Consider the following 24,177-nt stretch of genomic DNA (forward strand, 5'->3'; position numbering starts at 1 on the left):
TTGCATCTTACAGAAGATGTATCTTACAGGATAAATATTGAAAAAGCATTTTTCTCTTAAAAATTAAACGGAGATTTTGTTTAATTGGTTTGTACTGCATTTTGAAATTATAATTAAAAAGTTTCCTTTGCCTTAAAAATATGTAAAATGAGGACAAATATTAATTAGACTTCTGCATTTTGAAGTCATGTCTTGAATTTAAGACCCTGGGTAAGAGTTTCAGGTTCAAGATCTGCCAAGCACTTTTCCCTGTTAGCTGGGAGAAGTTTTTGCTATAGCTACTATATTGCTATGCCTTAGGATTTTTATATTGTTTCTATATGCAGAAAGCAGGCCCTGTTACCTCCTACCTCCTTGCAAAAAAAATTATTCATAGAGTGACACAAGCTCTTGGATTTGGCAGGATTTTATTAGTAGTTTGCACTTACGTTACACCATTGTAATTAGTCTATAAAGACAGTCAGACGGTTGTTATGGTTGTATTAATGTTATGGTTGTATTTTGTGTGTTTAAAAAGCATTTGGAGTGTTGTGTTAAGTGCCAGTAGCTCTTCAGCTGAAGTACCTGGAGAATGGTCTATCAATTGTACAAGTTCTGGCTGTTCATATGGATTCGATCATGCCCATCACTGATGTTTACATCTGCTGTCACTTAAGATGCTCTCAGTCTTATGACCTGCATGAGGATGTTTTCCAAAAAGGAATGTCTGAGGTTCAGAAGTGAAGCTGTACCTCTCTGGAAGGGTTTGCAGCTGCTCTGGGATGGCAGGACAGTGGGAGTGCTCCCTGCAGAGCTTGTCTCTGGACTCCTTCAGACTTTTCCTTCCCTTGTGATGTTGGCTTTGCAATGAAGGCCAGTGATCATGTGAGACATTTTTGGCATCAAATCCCTTTGTACCTGTGTCCATTTGAAATAATGTTCGTTGCCTCTGTGTGTTCTTCAGGAAGCACTTTCTGTCAAAAGGCCATGCAGATTCCTGCAAATAAAGGTCAGACAAGTCCCTTCACAAGCTTTGATGCTTGAAGGGACATTCCTCCTGTTACCTTTGTCTTCATGGGCAATGTGGCAAAAAGGAAGGCATCTGTTTCCTCTGTATTTTCAGGAATATGCATGCGTATTGTATTTTCTCAGCACTGGAGCTCATTTGCAGGTGGCTCCACTGCCTACCAGCCCAGAACTGATTTGCGTATGGCAGCAAGTAGTGTGTCTCTAGTTTTAATGATAGTGGGTAGTCGCCTCCTCATTTAATTTAATCTGCAGATGGGAGTAGGAAGAAAGAAGGGTGCTCAAGTGCATGGTGCCTTGGAAAATCTGGTTTGTTGTGCATGGGAAGGAGTTTGTGCCTAAGATGCTGCAGGTTCATCCTTGCTAGGCCAGCTGTCCAAAACAGAGTTTGAAGACGTTGAGGATGATGGTCTGTAGATCTTTACGTGCAAACCACAAACATCAGCTGGCCAAAAGTATTGCAGTCTGTGCTCAAAACTTGCTTCAGCCCCAGACGTTTTTTTCCTCTTTGTAACTTCTTGCAGAAAACCATTGGTCAGATCCTTGCTTCAATGGAGATCTTCAGTCGATTTGAAACCATACTGGAGGTAAGCGTGTGTCTGTCTGCCCCGGGAAGGTGTGGCAGTGCCACTGTCGCAAAGCCTGCTGCTGGTTTTATGGGTATTTTGATTAACATTTCAATGCATCTGAGTCATCTGGCTTTTTTTCTGGATGCTTTTTTCTGTGTCATTTCTTATTTTGTGTATTTTATAAGCAAATGCAATGGAAAAGATGGGAGTTTTCACATCTATAGGGGATTTGGCACAAGCGGCAAGCATACATGCCACTTAGCTATCTACCTCCCCACCTCCCCTTCGCCTCTCTTGAGAGTTTGCTCTCCAAAGCATGTTTAGTTCTTGACCACTGTCAGGACAAAGAATGAAGGTTACATATCTGTCCATGCCAAGCTAGATTGTAGTTACCTGCTTTTTGGGTGTAGATCTCTAAATAAATGCAGTCCTCAGGATATAAACCCTTGAGGCTGCTGCCCAGGATTTATTTAGTTGGTATTTTTACTAGGGACAGGCTGATTTTCCTTTTGCCTCCATCAGAGTCATCAGGATCTGCTCTGGCATTGCTCACAGCAGTCTTGGTCTGTCTGTTTTCAGCTCTGTGGCTGTTGTTGTTTACAAAATTCACTAACTGCAACTGTGATTATAGACTGGATTCTCTTTTCCTTCTCTTGAAGCAAAAACACAGCTTTAGTCTCTCTATATGTACTCGTGTGTTTAAAGCACAGAGGGAGTATTACCCCAGTACTCCCTTGCTCACATTAGCTGCATTCACACCAGTGGCTTCATTATCCAAGCTATGTTTTTGTGGCATTTATGCCTCTGTTATATTACGTCTGTCTTTGGTGTCCAATTGCTTCTTGTATATATTTGCTTTTCAACAGCTCTCCCTCTAGTGGGTTGCTTAGAGTTTCCCCTCCCTTCCTGTTAGACACCCCTCACTAACTCATGCTATAGCCACAATGAAATCTTTTATTATTTTTGCAGAACTGCGGCCTGCCTGCAATACTGGATGGACCAGGCCCCTTTACTGTGTTTGTACCCAGCAATGATGCCGTGGACAAGTTGAGAGATGGAAGGCTCATTTATCTTTTCACAGAGGTGAGAGCTTGTAGTGCTTCAAAGCATCCTGAGCTGTGTTGCACTGGGCTGTGCTGGAATGGCTTGTGCAACATATCTGATCGTTGCTGCAAGTTGCTCTTCCTGGAGACGACTAAACCGTGTCTCTGTTTCTGTAAGGGTTTGGGAGAGAAGTGAATGCTGGTGGAATATGCAATGAGAAATATGGATAGCCAGATTGTTTAAATATGATGCTTGGCTTGCTTTCCTCACCCCAGCTTTGGGTAGGGGAAGACGAAGTAACTTACTTGCCATGTGAATTCGCTGCTATATACATTGGCGTTGTCAGTCATTGGTTGAAAGAAAATGTAGTTGCCTCCTCTTACTCCTGAGCATTGAAGAGATAATCTCATTGTTATGCTCTCTTATTTCCTTAGGGCATAAATAAGCTTCAGGAACTTGTGAAACATCATATCTACACTTCAGCAGCGGTAAGGCAGGCAGCTCTAAGTCCAGATAATCGGGGTCTTTCGGGCCAGCATATTATCAACTGTGTTGTTTGGCATAGAGGTTGGACTGTTGATGACTTCAACTGCTACTTCTTGGGCTTCCCCTGGAGGAGCAGAGATGTTATTCAGGATCTGATGAGGCGAAATGTTTACCATGAAAGCGGTTGCCAGAAGGGACAGCTTGTGCTCTTCCATCACGAATCTCTGAGATTCCTCCTTAGCTGGGTGGCCTTTACGATCAAAATATTGTCCAGCAGAATTTGCTGCAGGCAAACACACTCTTCTTATCACTTTATTTGTTAAACTATTAATTAGGAGTGCACCTTAATTATGAACTCTCCATCCTGCAGTTTCCCTAAAACACTAATAGCAGCAACACAAAAGTTACAGCCAAGCAAAGAATTGGCCCAAACTCCCTGCTCCTTTTCCTTTCTCCTTGGGCTTCAGCACTGGCTGAAGTTGGAGGTGGAGAACGGGTGCAAGTGAGCTGGTGGTCTGACACGGTACTGCCAATCCTTGCACCAACAGTGCTGCGTACTGCAATGGCAGGGTAAATAAAATCAATGCAGCGCATCAACAAGATGCTTTGGTTTATATGATAAACAAGTGAAATGTTTGACACAAAGCTTGTGGAGGGAGTGAATACTCAAGCATTATGGTACAATGGTACAATATCATTAATTAATAAATAGCAATATTATTCCCATTCTTTACTGAGAAGCAAATGTCAGTCCTTGTGATTTTCCTAATTCCAACAGAGAAAATGAGCAGCACTTTGACAAAACAGCAAAAGCTAGTTTTGCTTGCAATTGATGAATAACAACATGGTGACTAGCTGAGCTACTCTTCAATAACCTGTTGGAAGCAAAATTAACAATTGTCTTGGTTCTCAACTTCTCAAATCATTAAGTTTCTCCGTACAGTAGCTGCAGTTTACATGTTTTCTGCCTTTAGAAATAAGCTTATTTATTAAGTCAAAATATGTTCTCTGTTATGCTTCTGCTATCTTTCATTGTTTATTGAATATGCCCTGGAAAATCCCCAGTCTGACCCTACTTGCAGCTGTATTAGTAAGAAACACTGCTAGTGAGAGTTGATTTCACCTGTGCTGGGCTGTTACACAAGGAATGAAAACCAAGGCTGCTGCCACAGCACTGCTGTGTTTGTGGTATTGCCAACAATTCACACAAAGTCCCGAATTTCCCTCCGACTCATTGTTTGTATTTAAGGTATTTCGTGAAATGTAAGCGTTAAAGTCCCCTTAATAATGTTTTTTAAGTGGCGGGAATCGTGGAAGGATCTGTAAGCTGTACTAAAATGGCCCTGAGTTTTCATGGTGCTGTCCCCTTGTGTTTTTATTTCAGGTGACTGTAGAGAAACTGATAATGATGCCACACATTGTTACCATGGCAAACCAGATACTCACCATCAACATCAGTGCAGATGTAAGTCTTAATCAAAACCCTTTTGGGCAAACCCTCCTGAGGTAGGAGAAAGTCTAGATGTCATTCTGAACAATGTAGTTTCAGCCCATCTCTGTTTCTTCCTCTGCTTAAAAAACTAGACTTAAATGACGCCATTGAATTAGTTTGCTTCTTATCCAGCCTGTGACTCCACTAAGATGCCTGACCATTTGTGTGGTTGTACTTGATGTTGTGTACCATCTGTTTCCTGCGTTGGCTTTACATAGTTTATACAGTCTAACAGGCTAAAATGCAGATAAATTATATGTGTTTCTGCATCAGGGAAGAATTCTGATGGATGAACCAGGGATCCCCTTAAACATGCGAGACATTGTGGCATCAAATGGTATTATTCATACGTTGGACGGCATCTTCATCCCTCCTTCAATAATCCCCATTTTGCCTCATAGATGCAATGAAGAGCAACATAAAATTGTGATGGTAAGTCAGCTTCTCCCATTCTCAGGCTAGCAGTTGTTGTAGACCCCACACTTGCCTGCAAGGACAAAAGCAGGCTGTGCAGGTTGCATTTGGGAAATGTGTTCTCTCTGAGAGGTCCCCTGATGTGAACTTAAGCAGTATCAGCCCTGCCAGTGTTTCTTCTGCTAGCACTTGGCACCCCTTTGCTGGCAATCAACAAATCTTCCCTGTAGGTTGTTGTTTTTTCCTTGCACCCACCCTACCTTTGATTCAGAAGTACATTTGCGTTTTCATGAGGCCTTATACGATCTTCTTCACACCATAGTTGCTAACGCAGCTGACGATGCTTTGTTCTCGTCGCTATCAGCATTGGTGTCCTGTAGTCTGGATGGGAAGCAGTCATTCAGTAGCAGGAGCTACAAATGCTGTGCGATATTCTCACCTGGACAGTTTTGTATACCTTATTTTAGGTGTTTCCTCCACAATTTGATCATTGGTAGGTTACTGAAGAAAGAAGATGAGGCTCTGAATAGGCAAGAGGTACCTGATTTGGAGAGACACAGTTAATCCTAAGTGGCCAGAGGGTCCACACAATTTGCTGATTTAGTGCGGCTGGCTGCATGGATGCCCAAAATGTTTTGCAGCAGAGCTGCCCGACTAAGGGCTGGCAGACCCACAGGCTGGAGACAGACCCCATCTTGCAGCCAGGTGCAAGCACCTCCCGAGACAAAGGAGTCATTTTATTTAGATTATAAACTTACCCCATTCCAGAGTGTGGAAACTCCTTCCTAGGAATGTTTCTGATACATGTTGTGATGTTTTGGATATATATTGGGAGCAGTAAGTAGCTCTGTAACATTCTTGTCATGGGGAATGGGTTCCTTCGAGAAGATTAAGTTTTCCCTTCTTGTATTTTTAACAGGGCTCTTGTGTGGATTGTGAGGCCCTCAACAACAGCATTTGCCCACCTGGCAGCAGAGAAATGGTAAATATTTGTGGTTATTTCCCTAGTTTCTTCTTTGCATGATGACTTACAGCCATACTGATAGACAGTTTCTAAACCCAAGCCACTTTCAAATAGAGAGCAGGGAAGGCAACAAGTAGAGAAGCTTGTTAGAGGAAATGTGCTCGCCACATACCCATGCTGTGTGATCCCAGACTGCCACCCACTAACTGCTCTGTGCTATTTCTTATTCTGAAGGCTGTTTGCTGAATCAGTGAAGAGAGCTGGGAGACAGTCTGGGCTAAATAAAATGCCAGACTTGCAGCTTTTAGCACTTCTGCTCTGGCTCAGGCAGAGCCTTCTTGCTTGTGTGCTGAGTGTGCCAGCTCCTCCAGACTGCCAGAACCAAGCTTGATCCCCCTAGTACCATCCAGTGCTACCACTGGCCTATATTATGGCCAGAGAATCACAACAAGCTTTCTGCACTGCAGAGGGTGAGAAACAATTTGTTCTTGGCCTGTGCTCCCTGTTGATTCAGAGATGAGCAGAACTAGCTGAAGGTGGAGTAGGGAGGAGGAGGAGGCTGGGTGCTGGTGTTTGAGTTATCCCATGCTGAGTTTAGTAGAACAGTAAGTTCCAGGAAATCCTCATGTGAAGGCTGGGCCCAAGATGTTGTTTGTGAAAGTCAGAGAGGTGTTCACCACTGTTAGCTGTTGGGTGTCTTCTGAGAGATCTGACTTGCAGGAGAAATTGCTGATGTGGTCTCGGCATGAATGTCTGAAGTAGAGTTCTGCAAAACCACTAGTTGCTCATTTTCCTCTCTGATTGAGGCAGGTGAAGCCAGAATCATCTGGGGCCCAATTCTACCTCTGTCTAACTCCATGACAGGTCACGGAGCATTGTTCTAAAATTATTTGCAGTCCTTTCCCATCTCACTCTCTCTGTCACACCTCCCTCTCTTCCCTCCCTCACTCTCTCATTCTCCCTCATTCTCTCTTATTCCCCTTCTTCCCCACTTCCCCTCCCTCCTGCTGTCCTCCTGCTCTCCCTCCTCTTTCCTCCCCTCCTTCTTACCCTCTATTTCTCCCCGCTCTGCCATTTTCTCCCCCTTGTCTCCTCTCCCTCCCCTCCTCACCGTCTCTCCCTACCCTCTCCCCCTACTCTCACTCTCTCCCTTATCATAGACAAAATTATTAGAACAAAAGGGCAGCACCTTGGCTCAGACTTGGGGACTGGTGGGAGCAAGAGGAAGCCGCCGTGTTCCTTCTTTCACGACAGGCATGCCATGGCAGTATCTTGTTCACCTTGGCTCCTCGGTGAACTTCCTCAGCTCAGAGATAGACACAGTTGCTCCCTGCAGCAAAAAAAGAGTGGGGAGGAGGGTTACAGTGCTGATGACTTGTTTTGTTTGTGCAGGAACCAATGCTCTTTCCAAAAGAATGTGTCTTCATCCATGATCCACAAGGCCTGAATGTCCTGAAGAAGGGGTGCGCCAGGTACTGCAATCAAACCGTCACGGTGAGTGTGATGGAAGGCGGCGGCATTCCCTTTGAAAGGAGCTCAGTGTTGCTCCTCCTCGTTCATCAAGAAGAGCTCGGACTCCTTGAACTGAGACAGGGCTGGATGGGAGCGAAAAGAAAGCTGTCCTGTGCAAAGGGCTGTCCCCAGGACCGTCACATGAACGGGCTACCCGCTTTCTCCGTGGCAAACACAGAGGGAACACAAGGCACCAACCTGCTGTGAATGTTAGAAAGCAGCTCAGTTAAACCTGAGTACAATAAATAAATAAAATAAAGCACACTAGTTGTGACTAGCCAAGCTGGAGGAAGCCTTGAGTCAAATGTTGCAGTGTCAGCTGTGGCACATTTTCTCTGAGAGTGCGCTGGTTTTAGCATGCCTCCCAAAGGAAGCTGAGCACAGAGAAAGTGCCATAAACTGTGAAGTGATTGCATCCTGTTTATGAAAAATTGTCAGATGGTTTGGGAAAGTCACTCTTAGCGAGCTTATGGACCTCACGTTTGTCTGTACCTCCTGAGTTCTCACAATGCCAACTACACAGAATGATTTGTGGTTGTGTCATTAAATGCTGCTGTTTGTCTTGTGATTGTTCTTCCATTGGTCAGTTGTGACAAGGCCTTTGATCCAGAACTGCTATATTCCTCCAAAGGAACACAGTCCTCAGCATGGATATAGTAGGAGTGAGTAAGCCAGCACTATTAAAGAAATAAAAGCTCGTAGAAAACAGGGACTCTATTTGTTGAAGTCAGAGAGAGCAGGAAATAGTGACTTATTCTGAGAAGAATAGGCTGTGAGCAGAAAGACAGATATTGTTGAAAAATAATTTAAGTGCAGGAGTTCCAACAAACACAGAAGCCAAATGAGACAGGTCATTTCAGTCCATGATAAGGAGGACCAGAATTTCAGAATCATGAGGGCAAGACTACTCCTGGCAATTCTTGTTAAGTCACATTATACTTCACCAATTTTTATTTTGTTTCAGAAACCTGGATGCTGCAAAGGATTCTTTGGTCCAGACTGCATGCCGTGTCCTGGGGGATATTCCAGTCCGTGCTATGGCCGGGGAAATGTAAGCATTAAAGTTCCTGCTGCTGCAATGAGCAGTTGAGGCAGGGTGGTTAGAGAGTGTAGTTGTCGATAAGTACAATTCAGAATTCGTGCGCCAGGGATAAGCCCACAGCAGTGGCAGCCGAAGATCAAGGGTGAATGGCATATAGTCATCAGTGGGTTTTCTGTCTTGAGCTCTAATGCGGATCATGTCATGGCTGCTGGGGACAGCTCTGGCTATGTGGGATTTTGTATTGCTGCCACCACTCTTCAAAGTCCTATTTTTTACTGCAAGTATCAAAGTGCCTTTGATAGATATCAATGCCTTGGCTTTGCCTGGCTTCCCTGAGTTTCAGTCACTGTGGTTCTCTTTTTGTTTTCCTTCCAGTGCAGTGATGGCATACAAGGGAATGGCAACTGTCACTGCTTTGAAGGTTTCAAAGGAATAGCCTGCCACATCTGTTCAAACCCAAACAAGCATGGCGAGAACTGTGATGAAGGTTGGTAATTCTGATGGAGAGACTAGAGGAAAATGTAAAGCAAGGATATAGTGCAGGTTCGTGTATCCTGGATTCCTTTCTGGCAAGACCAGTGTCATGAAAGAAGTGACAGAAATGTCATCATGAGTGTCCTTTCAAACAACAGTGGAGACAACATGGCTGATATGACAGTGGTGATGGGGTCCTTGGAAACACTGGCCAAATTTAGGTGTGGGACTTTGATTTAGATCTCTTCTGCTAGGGAAAAAAAAAGACATTTTCCTTTCCTAGTTGAGAAGAACCTTGAGCTTGATAGCCTAAATTTGAGCCTGTCCTTAGAGCCTATAAAACATATGGGCCCAGGCAGTCACAGGATCTGTTCCCTGGCCAGGTTTTGAGGTGTAACAGATGGCTCTAAGCAGACATCCCTCTGTGAAAAATAATTGGAATGATATTTGGTGTCACAAGAGGTTGTGAAGGAAAGTTGGGAATCTACAAAATGCCATCACTGTGGTGGATTCTAGACTTTCTGTAGTTACGGATCTTACTCCATGTACTTGACAGATTGTGGCTGTGTCCATGGTGTCTGTGACAACAGGCCTGGCAGCGGTGGTGTGTGTCAGTCCTGGTCCTGTAAGGAAGGCTATACTGGGAAATTCTGTGACAAGTCCTCCAAGAACTGTGGCCCGAGCGGGCTGTCCCAGTACTGCCACCAGAACGCTGTCTGCAGCCTCAACGACACAGCAAGGTCAGTCTTTCTGGCATATACATTCAAGTGGGCACATTGTCATTGTACAGGCACACAGCGGCTGTAAGGCTGCCAGCCCTTTAATTGTGTATGTATGTCTGCATATTTGGTGCACAGGATTGTTTGAGTAACGCAGCCAGCCTTCTAGAAAGCAAATACAGGTTCTTGCTTGCTTGAGAGGCTCACACTGCCTTTTTGCTCTCTGCTGGCTTTCGGATGGCCTGCTCTATCTGTGTCCCTTTTGTGCTTATACTTTTAAGGTGCATCTGCATGGATGGATACGAAGGTGATGGGTTTTCCTGCCAGCCCATTGACCTGTGCAGCCAGCCAGAACGAGGAGGATGTTCGCAGAATGTAAGTGGGGTCGGATTGTTGAAGATGGAGAAGCAGCTCCTATCAATCCAAGCAGGGATCCAGGACTCCTGGGACTGTTATGCATCTTGTGTGCTAGCTTTCCCTGTCTGTGAGATGGGGTACAGTAACAGGTACCTTGACAGTCGTCATAAGGGTGTCAATCATTTGGGTTGGTGCCAAAATGTGACATCCCAGGGAGAGTTTGGCTGGTTTGCACCAGGTATTTTGGCAGCTACAAAGATTACCTGTACAGATAGTTTTTGGTTTCTATTGATTTTCCCCTCAAGCTCTTCTAACATGTTAGTTTCTCTATTTTGCACTGTTCAGGCTGTAGCTTAGCTATGACTTCCAACTCATATTTCTAGTAATGATCAGCACTATATTATTATCCTTTCAACACTACATTATTATCCTTAGTAAAAACCTGTGGTGCTTTATGATGGAAATGACTGCCAAATGGTCAGACCTCATAATTTAGACCCCTCAGTGAGAGAAACACACTGATCCATGTAGAAGGAAATAGGATGGCACTGGATAGGCGATCTGCCCTCCATCATTGATTCCACACCACATATCCAGGCAGGAGATTGTGCTTCTCCTCTTCAGGGAATATTTCATGTGTAATGGAAGAACTTTACAGGATGGTAGAGAATGCTTTGGGAGTTCTGAGCCACCATAGACACAAGTGTCTGCCTCTCTGAAAACACTAAATGTTTCCAGAATCACTTTATTATGAAGTTGTCTAGGACTTTTCCGGAGAAGATGCATCCACCCCACAGTGCTGCCATCAGAATTGGTCATTCAGAAACTCTCCACAATCTGATGGAAATTTGTTGCTGTATTTGCAACACACTCCCTCCCTTCTTCTGCTGAGTGTCGTTCTTTTTCTCTTCCTTCTCCCGGAGGCCCTGTGCACCAGTACGGGCCCTGGTACCGCCACCTGCCAGTGCAACACGGGCTGGACCGGGGACGGAAAGGCCTGCGTGGCTATAGACAACTGCATGCTGGAGAGCAGAGGGAACTGTCATATCAACGCCGACTGCGTTTATATTGGTCCTGGCCAGGTATGATCAATGCCAAGCAGTCTGATGGTGGACTTAACATTTCCTAAGGTACTCTGAGATGTTCTGGGATCACCAGAGGTAGAAATTAGGCTGGACAGCAGCAAAGCCTGCTTGTCTGCTGCCAGAAACACTGGCTGCAGCTAAAACCACATAGTGTGCTTGCATGCGGTGAGATCCACTGATGTGTTAGAGGCTGCTGCTCTACTCTGAAACTTTCATGCAGCAAAGCGAAGAGACTACACTCTAGAATATGGCTTGGCATAAGGCATCAGTTGCTGTGTCCTCCTTGTTCCCAGATCACAGCATTGTCTCTGGGCAATGCTAAAATCTACTGAAAAGCATATGGAGCTGTTCAGATAGTCTGTGGAGGGAGCTGGGCTGGCAGTTGGGCATTTCGACATAGGAGCAGGGCACACAGAAGTGGCTACTCAGGATATTGCTTCTCAAGGTGCTTCTCTCCACTGAGCCAGAGGAGCGTTGGACAATGTTCTGAAAAAGGTGTCATATCTTTAGCAGACTTTAGCAAGGTATGATGTGTAAGTGCTCTCCTAGCTATCTTGAAAGCAGGAAGATTTAAAGTTAACCCCTCCTCTCTTTCTGCCATTCACTAAGTCTTTGTCATTCCCTGAAAAGCTGGAAATAAAGATGGAAATCATCATCTTCAAGTGACGCTCCCCAAGCCAAACAGCACAAGGGATCAATGTGCTTGAGTAATCAGGCAGCGTGTGTGCTGTGGTAGAGGAAGATGCCCTGCTAAAGAAATATCTCCACAATTCCAGGTCTTGAGGGGTGAGGAAGAAAACTTGGGAAAATAATTTATTAAGAATAGGTTTGCTGCCTTAGGCCTTTTTTGGGTATCAAATGAGGACGCTCTGACAGGTCTATAAAATTGAAATGTCTCTTTCTTGCAGAGCAAGTGTGTCTGCAAGAGGGGTTATGCTGGTGATGGCCACAACTGTGATGCAATCAACCCATGCCTCATGGACAACGGTGGCTGCCATGACTTGGTGAGTAACTAAACCACTGGCATGGCAGTGGAGGTTCCTCTGCTCCCTGACAGAGGTTTTTCAGCTGCAACATCAAGAGAATTGCAAGGATTTACGTTCCACCGTCTTATTGGCATGCCACTGAGATGTTATAAAGGTTTGGTCCCTGATTTACCCAGATGGATCCTCTGATTTTTGTGAGTTCACACAATCAAAGCCATCATCTAGGCTTTGCTGCATGAGGTATAATTTCAGTGCTGCCACAAAGGCAACAGGAGGAAGGTGCTTCTGTGTGGTCCTCTAGCCCAGGTCATGGGATGCCAGAACTCAATTCCTAGATAGGCGTAACACTGCATAATTCGTGTTTGCTCTCTAGTTTCTTCTTTCCTTGTATTTGCAGGCTACTTGTGTACATCTTGGAGGAGGAGAGAGATCCTGCGCTTGCCCTCAAGGATACATGGGGGATGGCATGACATGCTATGGGGACATTCTAAAAGTGAGTTAAAAGTAAATGTCTGAAGTCTTCTTGATATTGGAGAAAAATGGCTCTGCTCTTAGTTTCCTTTTCTCTGTTACCTGAGTTGACTCCTTCTCCCAGCACCAGCCTGACAGCACGTGTGTCTGCCCAAGGCCACAGAAACAGAACTGGTGCCAAGGCCAATGTGTTTGTGAAATCATTGGCAATAATTTCTAAGTTGTTATTGACAGATTTGTTATTGCAAAGGGCTCCTTTTCCCCCGCTGGGTCCCCCAGCCCTGCAGGGGTTAACTCTTCTGTTATTTCTATTTGGAAGGAGCTGGCCAGGAGTTCCCACTTCACAGGATTCTATGACTGGCTTAAGGTAAGAACAGCCGTGGGATGCCCGCAGGGGTAAGTTGATAGAAATAAAGTCTCTGTGAACACTGCTGCTAGAGAAAGAGTAACTCTATTTATCTTTTTCATTAGAGAAAAACAAAACAACAGCAAAGGTGAAATCATTACAGAGGAGGTGTGTAGAAAAGCCCTGAATTTTGTGATAGAGTGAGGGTCCTGACTGTGTTTTGGGGGCCTTGTTTCTAGCATCAGAGGAAGCTGGAGCTATGTTTCACTTAATTTGGGGGTTATAACATCTGTAACTCCTGGCCATCATAAAATAGCACAGAAGGGAAAGAAAAAGGGGTAGCATTATAATAGCTATGTTTCAGAAGAGCATGCTTTGAGAAGTTAGACTGCATGTTAGTTCCTTTTCTTGTTACTGCTTCCTGGTCTCTGGTGGGGCGATAGCAGAGGCACTTTCTGGACTGCAGCAAGTCTGTGGAAGCGTGCTATGATGTACGGCGTCTAATGGAGCTTTAGCTTACCCGTCTCGCTGCATACATTGCCTTTGCCAGAAATATTCTTGATCCTTCCCCCAAAACTGATGTTGAGGGTTCAGAAAGAGTTTATGGATATGCTTGAATGGGTTTGAAGATTAATTGAAATATAAAAGCAGGGCTTAAAGCAGCAGGTTTTCCCTTGGCAAAGAGGTGACAACTGTTTTGGCTAAATCATCTGTGGCCTTCATTGATTGCCAACAGCATTTACCTACCATGCACAGGAGACCCTGCTGTGCTGCTGGAGCATATACGCGAGATGACTGTTGATTATATTTTGTGGTATGGAAGTGGTGCTGGCATGTCTTATTTGTTCATTTTTGTGCTTTGGACAACAGAAGTCTCTCTTCAGCATCCCAGCAGGAATGAATGTCACTGTCCTGGTGCCATCGGAGGCAGCCATCAAAAACTTGAGCAAGACTGAGAAAGATTTCTGGTTGACCCCCTACATGCTGCCATTTTTAGTCAGGTACGAGGAGACTCCTGCCTTTGCTTTATATTGCCAAACAACGGTAATGAAGCCATGAGCTGGATTTCTGCTTGTACAAGCTCAATGAAGAGTTATCTTGAGATAAATATAGGAGCAAGATTAAATATCTAGCAGGCAAAGAATTTAGCAGGCATTTAAAACATAACAGATTGCAGACTATGGGAAGTGGGTTATTTTTCATATGTTTGCAAAGAGAGATTTTCCCTGTCATGTAGGTGCAGATGTCATGAGGACAAGTAATTCCCTCCATCATTCTCTCTCCCTGCTTAACTGCTTCATGTGAGAGACATGAATGTTGGGTGGTATGGTCTTATCTCTCTGTTATTGCAAACAATGCCCAAATCTTTTCTTTCTTTTCTACCTGCCTTTGTTCCCTTTAGGGCCCACTTTATTGAAGGCATCTTCAGTGGTGAAAAGCTCAAGAAGTACGACAGGCCAGAATTACCCACACTCAACCCACAGACCAGATGGCAAATAAACACCAGGGACGGCGTAAGGGTTTCTTACATAACGTGCATGTACCAGTATCAAATTAAACTGCTCAAGAGCTGCTGTATCCAGTGGGGAGCCTGGATGGGACCCTGTTGCCCTCAAACTGAGACATCTTTCAAAAATTGTACCCTGTGCAATTCATGCACAACCTTCAATGAACTATGTATTTGTTTTGAACTTGCTTGTCAATTTCTAATCATTTGCTTCTTCCTCTGATACTTTTGCAGGTATTAAACATCCAGAACGCGAGTATAGTTGTCAGCGACATCCCTGCCAGCAACGGCATTATTCACGTCCTCAGTCAGGTACGTTGGTACATGTGATACTGGGAAATGCTGCAGTTGTAGCAGCAGGCTTGTGTTGCAGCATCTGTGATGGGACCAAGGAGAAATACATGTCTGGACAGTTAGGAAGAGATATGATGGCAAAAATATATTTGGTTGTCACAAGGTCCTGACAGATGTTTCCTGCACAGCAGTGTTTAATGTTTAAAATATCTGTCTCTGGGACAAGCAGGAGGGGAGTTCCTCTTCTCTTGGCTGACTGAAGAAGAGTTAAGGCTATTGCAGAATTGTGTAAAATGAGGCCATTCCTAATTGCCTCTCTTGCAAGCAGAGCAGGCGTCTAATGTGATTTCCCCCAGAGTCCCTTGCCCAGTCTTGCTTATGAACTCACTTTTTCCACAGGTTTTGTTGCCGCCTTCAGGAGATGTCCCACCGAGTCCTCCGGGTCTGCAGAAACAGCTGGAGACAGTTGCCTCATTCAGCATATTCAAGGACTTGCTACAGGTAAGCAGTTGACATGAGCGCTGTTGTGGTTGACAGAACTGTCTTTTGAGCAAATGCCCAACTTACCCCCTATTGGTGGGTCAAAGTTTGGACTGCCCGGTGAGAAAAGATAGACCGATAGTTTCCTTCCGTTCCAGAGTGTTCTTCTAGGAAAGCTCTTTTGAGCAGCCAAAGGGTTGTATACTTGCAGAGAGGTCTCTGCGTCATTGGCGTGTTATTACAGTGGAAGGCAAACTGTCTACTGCAGGCGCTCTCCTGCTTGTACAGAGCAGAGAAACCTGGAGGAAGAGGAAGGCTTGTTCATAATCGAGAAGCCCAGGAGGAGGAACAAGCGATTAGACATGTGTGACTGAGTGGAAGTTGTATATCCTGTTTTCAGGCATTTCCTCTAGCGCTCTTGCCTTTGTAATTGATTTCATGGGTTGTTTTGTTTTTAGTGAATACAGATGTAATTGCTAATGCTACTGTTTGGACATTTTTTAGCAATACCGGCTCATTGGAAAAATCGAGTCCTCTGAAAAATATACAGTTTTTGTTCCTGGAAATAGTTCCATTGAGGAATACTGCCATGCTGCCAATGTGACACAGTTGGTAAGCTGATTACTTGCTTACAGTTTGAATATGTATTGCAGTAATTGCTGGGACATGTACACTATCAGATCATAAACTTGAGTTCAGTGGATTTGAGCATGGAGAGGAGAAGCACATCTGATGCTAAATGCTAGGAAAAATGTGGCAGAGAGAAATGAGAGGGTTTCCTGAGGTGTTGCAATGGGATCTGAAAAGAATATTTGGACTCTAAATCCAAATTTCTGAGTAGGTCTGAATGTGGGTAGATGGCACAACATGTTCCCCTTTCTGACTGGCTGTGGCATGTCTGTGGCATGTCTGTGGCAATTTTGAACCTTTTGAAAGGTTCCAGAAAATATTTATGACATTTTATGTCATAAAACATTATGACAGTAAGAGAGTCATCAGTTGTGATCAGTCATCTCTGATAGGGAGTTACTAAGCTCTGTGAGCTTAATTAGCTGTCACAGGTTGCTTAGGAGCTCTTCTCATGCTGTACCTCTGACTGAATCATAGTCTAAGAAGTCAAAAGAGTCCTAACGTGGGGTTTTTTGCGGATTTAGGACAACGAGACAGTGCAATACCATGTTGTACTGGGAGAGAAGCTCTTGCCTGCGGACTTGAGAAGTGGAATCCATAAGAACAGCATGTTAGGGCTCTCCTACTGGCTAATGTTTTATCAGAACAGCACCCAGGTAAGCAAGGAAGACTCTCCTGCCATTTGAGGATCTGGCTAGACCTATCATTTTCTAAGGCTGGTGAGTGCATACACCCATGTCTGTTTTGGACACCCTTAGAGTTTACCTGCTGGGACTGTGTGACAGCTGTCCAGCAATCCATGAAAAAGGAGTTGAAGGTTATCATCTCAGCTGTTTCCTTTTCCTTTGCAGAAGTTTGTCAATAATATTCCTTTGGATGGAAAATTTATTGAGACCAAAAATGGCATGCTGATTGGGGTTTCACAGGTCCTTCAGATACAGAAGAATCGTTGCACTGCCAATACCACCACCATACAAAAGGTAATGATGATTACCAAGGAGCTGACCACCATTTCACACGGTTTCTCCACCTACTGAAGCAAACTGATGAATAGTAGAAGACCTACGGTGTCTCTTCCACATGGATGAGACAGTAGTTTGTGGTCTGACCCCAGATGAGCCTCATGTGAGATGGGACATGATGGAGACTGGAACCTCCTAGCCTCAGACTCTGTTTCTAATGCAGCAGATCTGCAGCTCTTGTGCACATCACGTTGAGTTCACTTGCTGGGGCTCTCTCACAGTGCCAGCCATGGGGCAGGCTGGTGCAGGGACTCCCAGATACTCAGATGTGGAAGGAAAATCCAGCCCAGTTCTTGCATGCCATGACCACAAGCTTCCCTAGGAAATGCTGTGGTCTGCCTGGGAGTCCTGGCCAAAATCCAGTCTGTGTGTACCTTGTGGCTCTTGGCCATCTGAAGATTGCAAGATCAGACTGAGGCAAGCCAGCCTTGCTACAGGTCAGGAAAAAATAATTTTACAGCCTTGCATGAAGAAACTCCAGGCCTGCAGAAAGCTCTGCCCCAGCTAAGAGACTCAGGAGAGGTGTACCATGGGATCTCTTCCGGTTTCTTCTGTGGAACTGTAGAAATAAGACCTTGTGTGAAGCCTTTGGTAGCAGACCTAAGGGTCACGTATCATGATTTTTCTTCTTTTGTTGTTTTGAGCCATGGAGATAAATACATCTTTGTCTTTGTCCCAGCCAGCAGCATGTACAGCACCATTTGTTATTCAAGATTAGTGTCTTGGTGTGACATGGGTAGAGGGCACACATGTGACTTCTCCTCTTCTCTGTGCTCTAGTCAAGATGCGGCAAGTGTGAGAAGGGGATCAAGTGTCCTTCTGGAGCTGTTCTTGTGGTAAGTCTTTGATTCATGTGACATCTCACAGACTGTTTGCAGGTAGTGCTTTGACGTCCTTTTTTTGCTCTGTGGTTGTCATCTCGATACCTGAAAAAATGCGCCCTCGAGTCCTCTGTTGAGTCCTCCGTTTCATTCATCAGCAAGGTTTGTAAGAGAAAACAAATTTATGCAGGAAAAAAAAAAACTGGACCATGGGGCTCCTTACAGGGCTGACACCAGGCTTCACCTGAGTTTCAGGAGCCCTTTAGAGTATGCGGTATGGAGAATTTTTCCTTTTAGGGGGGAAAAAAGAGGTATATTTTCTGATCTTTTATTCTTACGACATTATCATCAAGGAAAGCCAGTTTAGGGGTGCCAACAGCAATTTCCAGGCCCGGGCCGTTGATTTATTCACACAGATGAGCTGGTTGTGCCTGCAGCTTGTTTGTGAGTAAGTGACAAACGTTTCCAGAGAGGAAAACAACTAAACATTTAATCCCCATGCTGGCTATGAATTACTTAGTAGCCACATCTGGCTTCTTAACCTTCATTACTCTATGCCAAAAATTTTCCAGTTAGTTTTTCCTCAGTATTCACACTGACATGTATACTATGGATTTGGCAGGCAGCAAAATAGACTGTGTATGGTGACCTCACATCTGGGATGCCTCACTGGTCTCAGCTGTGGGAAGTCCAAATTTTTAGGGCTGTTCCTGTAGGATAAAAAGCATTATTCCTCTGTTAGTCAAGAACACTGCCATATGCACCAAAATGTACAATCTGCTTGTCTAAATATTATAATATCTTCTATCTGCATCAATGTTAATTGTATCTGCAGGAATCACCAGGCAGCAAGAATCTTGCTCGCTGTGAATTACGTTCTGGGGATCCAGGAATACTTGGCTGCCATTTCACCTGTGCAAAAGTTTCTCTGGTAAGAAAAGCATTTGCCTTGGATTCATTTTCACAACAGCAAGATGGGTATTAGAAATACAGCCTGTGCTGAAGCCCTGGCTGCATTTGTGCCGTTGCGTAGCTGAGACTGGGCTCGTCTGACAGTCACCCTCCATCCTAGAGATAGAAGGCACTGGAGAAAAAAACAGCCTGTGGAAATGTCTGCACGCTGATGGATTGTGGCCTGCTGCTTTGGTATTGTTGCTTTGGGTTTTGCCCTGCAGAGGAAGAGAAGGAGCTGAATGTTTGTAGTCTGGTTTCCTAAGGAAATAAGGCATGAATGATGGTATTTTGCTTGTGCATGTGCCTTCCCAAATAACTGATGACTAATTGGAGCCAAACCGAAGTGGGGAGCAGGTGGTCTCACAGCTATTATGGCCCCTACCAGTTTTGTGAAAATGAGTGGTTGGGAGAAAACGCTTGAAGAGGAAATGGTAAAAGAAAGACTTGTGTGAGTTTGAGCTCTTATATTGGTATTGAAGCATCTCCCTGGAACGTGGGAATGGGAGACTGAGAAGAGAGAGAGGGAGCTGGACATACAGCACTCACATGCAGAGCTTCGGTCAGAACTTGTACCTCACTGGGCACTTCTGCATCCCTTCGTTAGACAGTGTTTCTCTTCAAATGTACTGTCCAACTTGGTCCCATCATGGTTTCCTCCCTCCATGCATAGATGCAGAAAGAAGCGAGAGCAGTTAAATCAGGCTTCTGAACCAGACCACCTTCTGGCAGAGCCTCTCTCTGCCCAACAGAGCATCTTACTGGTGGGACACACTAGGGACACGGGCAGCTGGATGGGCACAGGACTGAACACTTGCATTACTCACCAAATGGCCGGTGTTACTCAAGGGCAGTGCGGACCTTTACGTGAAGTGCTGGGCAACAGAGCACCCCATTTTAGGGGGTTCACTCCATCTTACCTGCACGCATCTGACCCTTCTATGTGTTGTCAGGAATTGCGGCTATCACATAATCAAAGGAATAGAGTAGCTTTGACAATAAAGCTGTACCTTGTCTGCACTGCACAGGATGGCTCACGCCAGCTTCTTCTTGTTGGTCCTCCAGAGGTCTGTCTGCTGCCCCGGCTACTACGGACACATGTGTGAGATGTGCCCAGGGAAGCCAGGCCAGTGGTGCTCTGGGAATGGGGAATGCCAGGACGGCATGGAGGGCAGCGGGGAGTGCCGATGCCTGGAGGGTTTCCACGGCACTGCCTGTGAGATGTGTGAAGTGGGCCGATACGGAGCTGACTGCAAATCAGGTGACGTTGATAGCTGTTGCAGCTTGTCTTTGCCATCCTGCTTGCACGGGGAGAAAAGTGGCCGTGTCTCAGCTCTTGGGAGGGGTGGTGGGAGGGAAGAAGTATCCTGAGGCTTCTGAGACAGGCAAAGAACTACAGGCCACCAAGAGAGGGACAGCAGGAATGAGCACTTGTGGTCAGCCAGAAAGTGGCCCCATTTTTCATCCTCAAACCAAAGCGTGACTGATTGCGCTATGCCGCTCGTCCTGCTGCCACCCGGACTACAGAAAGCAGAGGTGGGTGGGCTGTTCTGGGGTATTTGGCCTGGTAGAGAGGCAACAAGAGCTGATAGTCCTGTGACATTTTCTTTATGTCAGTTTGATGCGTTGGATTAGGAACAGAGCAGCCAGTGAAATGGCAGCAAGACTCTGCTTGCAAGACCTGGTTGGTTTAACAGTGATGAGTGTTTATATCTTCCCTGCAGAATGTGCCTGCGATAATGGCATATGCAATGACGGACTGCAAGGGGATGGGAGCTGCAAGTGTTTCCCAGGGTGGAAGGGCCCTACCTGCCGAGAACGTACGTGCGTGCGAAGGGGCCTATGGTGTAATGTTGCCTGCTTGGCAGAGAAATCTGTGTGATCCTCTTCAGTTGCCAGAGCAATTCTGTGCTAGCTGAGCAAGGTGACCACAGTCACATGTACTTTGCATTCCCAAAAGCTCACCAGACTGTGCTAGCTCATTCCTGCACACAAGCTGCATCTGCAGTGTGACTTCCCTAACAGCACACAAGCCCTTGGGTGAAATTCATATATAGAAAAGCAAATCCCCTGCTTCTGTCTCCATCGAGATTTGAAACACCTCAGGAAGAGCCCTTTGCCATGGAAGCTCTGAGGCAGATTGGGCTGACCATGACCCCTGTTACTCACCGGAGAAGGTGGCAAGGCCTGATTTGAAGCCTCCAAAGGGCCCCAATGTGTCTGCTGAGTTGCTTTTTCTGCTCACAGATCCATTGATTTAGGTGAGCTCAGGCCATGGTCTGCAGTTCTCAGTAAATCTGTCATTGTGTGTCAAAGTAATATGTTAAAGATAGTTGGCCCTGGGATTTGGGATTATGATTACCATTGGGGTGGGGAGGAACCTGAGCTCCTAAATATTGTGGGATTATAAGGTCTGCTACTGACTTTGTAGTGAAGTCAAATGTTTTGGGGGCATTTAGAAATTGAAATTGAGTGGAGCTGTCCTATTTAGTGTAAATGTAAAGCATGAAAAAGTTCATATTTTTTATTCAAAAGAGGAAAATCCAAATGGCCCTGTATGTCTGGATTAATGAGGTTTCAGTCCTTGTTTCATTCCTAGCAGTGGAGGCCATACAGGTAGGATCAAACTGAACCATTAACTCAGACAGAAAACATCTAATTCACTCCATTGCAAAGTGCCAAAACATAAATCCCATGAGGTTTTCCTGCTGCCACATAGGACAGGAGAGTTGGTATAACTGCTGGTGTGTCCCATCATCAGTCAAGTCACCACAAGTGTGGCAGTGAGGCTGTTTGCAGAGAACTTTATTCTAGATGGCAGAAATGGCCCCAACAAATGCTAAATTGAAAATGCCAAGTCACATTTGTGTTCTCTCTTGCAGTAATCAAGATTGACTTATGCAATAACACTTGCCATCAAATGGCCAAGTAAGTACAGACAATGGGCTGGGTCATTCTGAGAAAGCCACGTGTGTTTGTATGTGCTTTACATAGGGACGATTCTGTGTTTAGGGCTTTGCAGGGCCTGGGAGAAGGTGCCTACTCATTAAAGATGCATGAATGTCAGTTCCATTCTGGGAACTCTCTTTGGTGCTAAGCTGCATCCAGTTTCCCCAATTATTTTGTGTGTCTGAGCATAAATTCTTTCCAAGTTCCTCCTTCATGTGTGGATGGGAGAAGAGACTCCAACATACTCCAAGTCTGGCCTTGTCCATGGAGCAAATCACCCAGCCATTGACAAGCCATGTGTGCTCCTGCCAAGGAATTAGAGTGATTTGCTATGATGACTCCCTCTTGTCTTCTCCATCCATTACCTGGTCTCCTATTTTGCGGCACCAGGACCCAGCCGTCTCCGTTGCAGAAGTACATGGGCCTGGTGACAGTGCACTGTGCGAGGTGGGAACTTGTGCCTGGGTGCCAGCTCCCTGGCCAGCGTGACTTGAGTATTTGGTGCTGTGAAGAAATACACAGCAACTTCAGGCATGTTCCTGCTGTGGTCATTGTGGTCTCTGACTTCCATATGCCAGACTTGTATAGGGTTTCCCACTGGCCAAGCAAATCTGGAGGTGTTGTCAGTGATTGTTTATCCCTTTTGTGTTTCAGCTGCCTCAATAGTTCCACAGATTCCTCACCTACCTGCTTCTGCTCTGCTGGATACACAGGGAATGGGACTCATTGCACAGGTGTGTCCAACGAGTGCGGGCAAGGTTCAAGACTTGCAAACACCTGTTGAAGCTATGCGAAGACAAGGCTTTTGTTTGTGAAATAACTGGCATGATGTTGCCGGGGAAAGATTGTTCAAATCCTTTTTCTGTCAGCCATCCACTATGAACTCTGCCATGCTTTGGTAGAGAAGTTTTCCAGTCGAGAGCTTTTCACAGGATGCTCTTGATGTTGCTAGAGCCTGCAAGAGATGAATAAAAAGCCAGGGAAGTGTAGCAGGGCAGTTCTTATTTGCTTGTGGAGAAAGATGCACATGAATGGGTTATATTAGTTCTGATATCACAGAAATGGTGGCAAAGATACAACAAATTTGGCCATAAATCCCTGGAATATGGATGCTTCAATTCCCTAGAATTTTATGCACCTTCTATTTGCTGGCAATGCCAAAACTGGGTAGAAGCAGCACAGCAGTTGTGCCAAAATGAGGTAGAATTTTAGGATACTGCTCTAGAGCTACATACAAACCTGGTCTATGTCAAAAGCAAATGGACAAGGCAAAAAACCCCCGCTCTGATAAAATTGTAACAGCCAAAACAGTGGCAGTAGATATCACAGTTTATTTTCAGTATTGCCCTTATTTGAAAATGAATGAGGGGAGAAAGCAGAAAAAAAACCCAAACTACATTCACATTGTGCAGGAAAATATTTTTTTTACTCATCTAACCATTAGTCTTCAGTGAGCAAATACTGTGATGGATAGTCCAATTTGGGGGTTACTTAAGCTTTAGTATGACTGTTGGACTGGACTGTCTCAGATCCGTATGAGGCCCCATGCCTTTAAAGGACCTACAGTTTCATCAAGAAATAAAGGGATTTTAATGAGATGTTGTGATTTTTCTTAAGATGGATGATCATTCTGGCACAGTTCATCTTCCCTAGATGCTCTGAGCTGATTCAGCTTCTCTTGTTTGTGGTCACAGAAATAGATCCATGCACAATTGATCATGGTGGCTGCTCCATACACGCTGTGTGTACTAAAGTGTCCCCAGGAGAGAGAACCTGTGTTTGTAAGGAAGGCTACGCTGGGGACGGGACGCTCTGCATGGGTGAGTGCTCAGCACGTGTTCTGGTGATAGTGGTGAGGCATCATGCAAAGGGGTATTTCAGACTAAAAGCATTAAAGCTTCAGGTTTAAGTATTGAAAAATTCAATTCTCCTTTCACTTTGTTCATGCAGTGATTATTTCAAAGCAAGTAACTACTGGCTGATGTTGATTGAACTGTCTTTCTGCTTTTTGTCAAGGTGTATGCACATATATGTGTATGTGTGTACATACACACTTGTAGGTATGTACTCAGCATTCTCCCAAGTCATGGTTAGTGCAGTGGTCATCCCTGTCCAGCACAGTGCCACCCAGAGCTGGGCAGAGCACCACGCTGTCCTTGGCACCCGTCTCGCTGGATGGCCTCAGACCAGTGTTCTGGTCTCCAAACCAAAACAACCCTGAGAGGTTTCTTGCCTTGGTGCATGTCATGGTCCAGAGACAAAGGGTGAGGGTAGTGTCCCACAGTAGCCCTCTGAGATGAGGATGGAGCTGTGAGAGAGTCCAGTCCTCACATATCCTTTAAATCACACCCAGGAAGGTGTGGGATTTCCTGTGGGCAGATTTATCACAACTCGGAGACCCACATGTGGCAGGAGTAGAACCTGAAACTTGCAGTTCTTGCCTATTCCTTTGCTATCACAAGTCACTTTTCCACCAAGATGTTTCCCAAGCTGGGAAGGGCCTCCCTGTTGCTTTCCCAATACCTCTTCACGTCACCAATTCCCAGCCGCCTTGAGC

The 24,177-nt window shown here is 45.1% G+C and overlaps 1 protein-coding gene and 1 long non-coding RNA gene across 3 annotated transcripts in view; one reads left to right on the forward strand and one right to left on the reverse strand.

The window, feature by feature from the left end:
- The window catches only part of STAB1 (stabilin 1), a 58,863-nt gene that overhangs the window by 20,777 nt on the left and 13,909 nt on the right, over window positions 1–24,177 (forward strand). For both annotated transcript variants that reach the window (XM_065642988.1, XM_065642991.1), the window contains exons 15-43: window positions 1,530–1,592; window positions 2,544–2,657; window positions 3,053–3,106; window positions 4,489–4,569; window positions 4,870–5,028; window positions 5,930–5,992; window positions 7,367–7,468; window positions 8,451–8,537; window positions 8,904–9,015; window positions 9,559–9,742; window positions 10,003–10,096; window positions 11,002–11,160; window positions 12,072–12,167; window positions 12,547–12,642; window positions 12,940–12,987; window positions 13,837–13,967; window positions 14,369–14,480; window positions 14,708–14,785; window positions 15,167–15,268; window positions 15,752–15,859; window positions 16,402–16,533; window positions 16,729–16,857; window positions 17,679–17,735; window positions 18,556–18,651; window positions 19,737–19,932; window positions 20,396–20,491; window positions 21,554–21,599; window positions 22,275–22,354; window positions 23,315–23,440. In XM_065642988.1, coding sequence (XP_065499060.1) covers window positions 1,530–1,592; window positions 2,544–2,657; window positions 3,053–3,106; window positions 4,489–4,569; window positions 4,870–5,028; window positions 5,930–5,992; window positions 7,367–7,468; window positions 8,451–8,537; window positions 8,904–9,015; window positions 9,559–9,742; window positions 10,003–10,096; window positions 11,002–11,160; window positions 12,072–12,167; window positions 12,547–12,642; window positions 12,940–12,987; window positions 13,837–13,967; window positions 14,369–14,480; window positions 14,708–14,785; window positions 15,167–15,268; window positions 15,752–15,859; window positions 16,402–16,533; window positions 16,729–16,857; window positions 17,679–17,735; window positions 18,556–18,651; window positions 19,737–19,932; window positions 20,396–20,491; window positions 21,554–21,599; window positions 22,275–22,354; window positions 23,315–23,440 — 3,001 coding nt within the window. The remainder of the gene's footprint in view (window positions 1–1,529; window positions 1,593–2,543; window positions 2,658–3,052; window positions 3,107–4,488; window positions 4,570–4,869; window positions 5,029–5,929; window positions 5,993–7,366; window positions 7,469–8,450; window positions 8,538–8,903; window positions 9,016–9,558; window positions 9,743–10,002; window positions 10,097–11,001; window positions 11,161–12,071; window positions 12,168–12,546; window positions 12,643–12,939; window positions 12,988–13,836; window positions 13,968–14,368; window positions 14,481–14,707; window positions 14,786–15,166; window positions 15,269–15,751; window positions 15,860–16,401; window positions 16,534–16,728; window positions 16,858–17,678; window positions 17,736–18,555; window positions 18,652–19,736; window positions 19,933–20,395; window positions 20,492–21,553; window positions 21,600–22,274; window positions 22,355–23,314; window positions 23,441–24,177) is intronic.
- On the reverse strand, window positions 4,131–7,493 carry LOC135993262 (uncharacterized). Its single transcript, XR_010606840.1, has 3 exons — window positions 7,164–7,493; window positions 5,769–5,975; window positions 4,131–5,551 (listed from the first exon to the last, which is right to left on the reverse strand). It is a non-coding gene; the product is annotated as an uncharacterized LOC135993262 (long non-coding RNA).

The sequence above is a fragment of the Caloenas nicobarica genome, chromosome 11 (assembly GCF_036013445.1).
Source record: "Caloenas nicobarica isolate bCalNic1 chromosome 11, bCalNic1.hap1, whole genome shotgun sequence".
Classification (NCBI taxonomy): domain Eukaryota; kingdom Metazoa; phylum Chordata; class Aves; order Columbiformes; family Columbidae; genus Caloenas; species Caloenas nicobarica.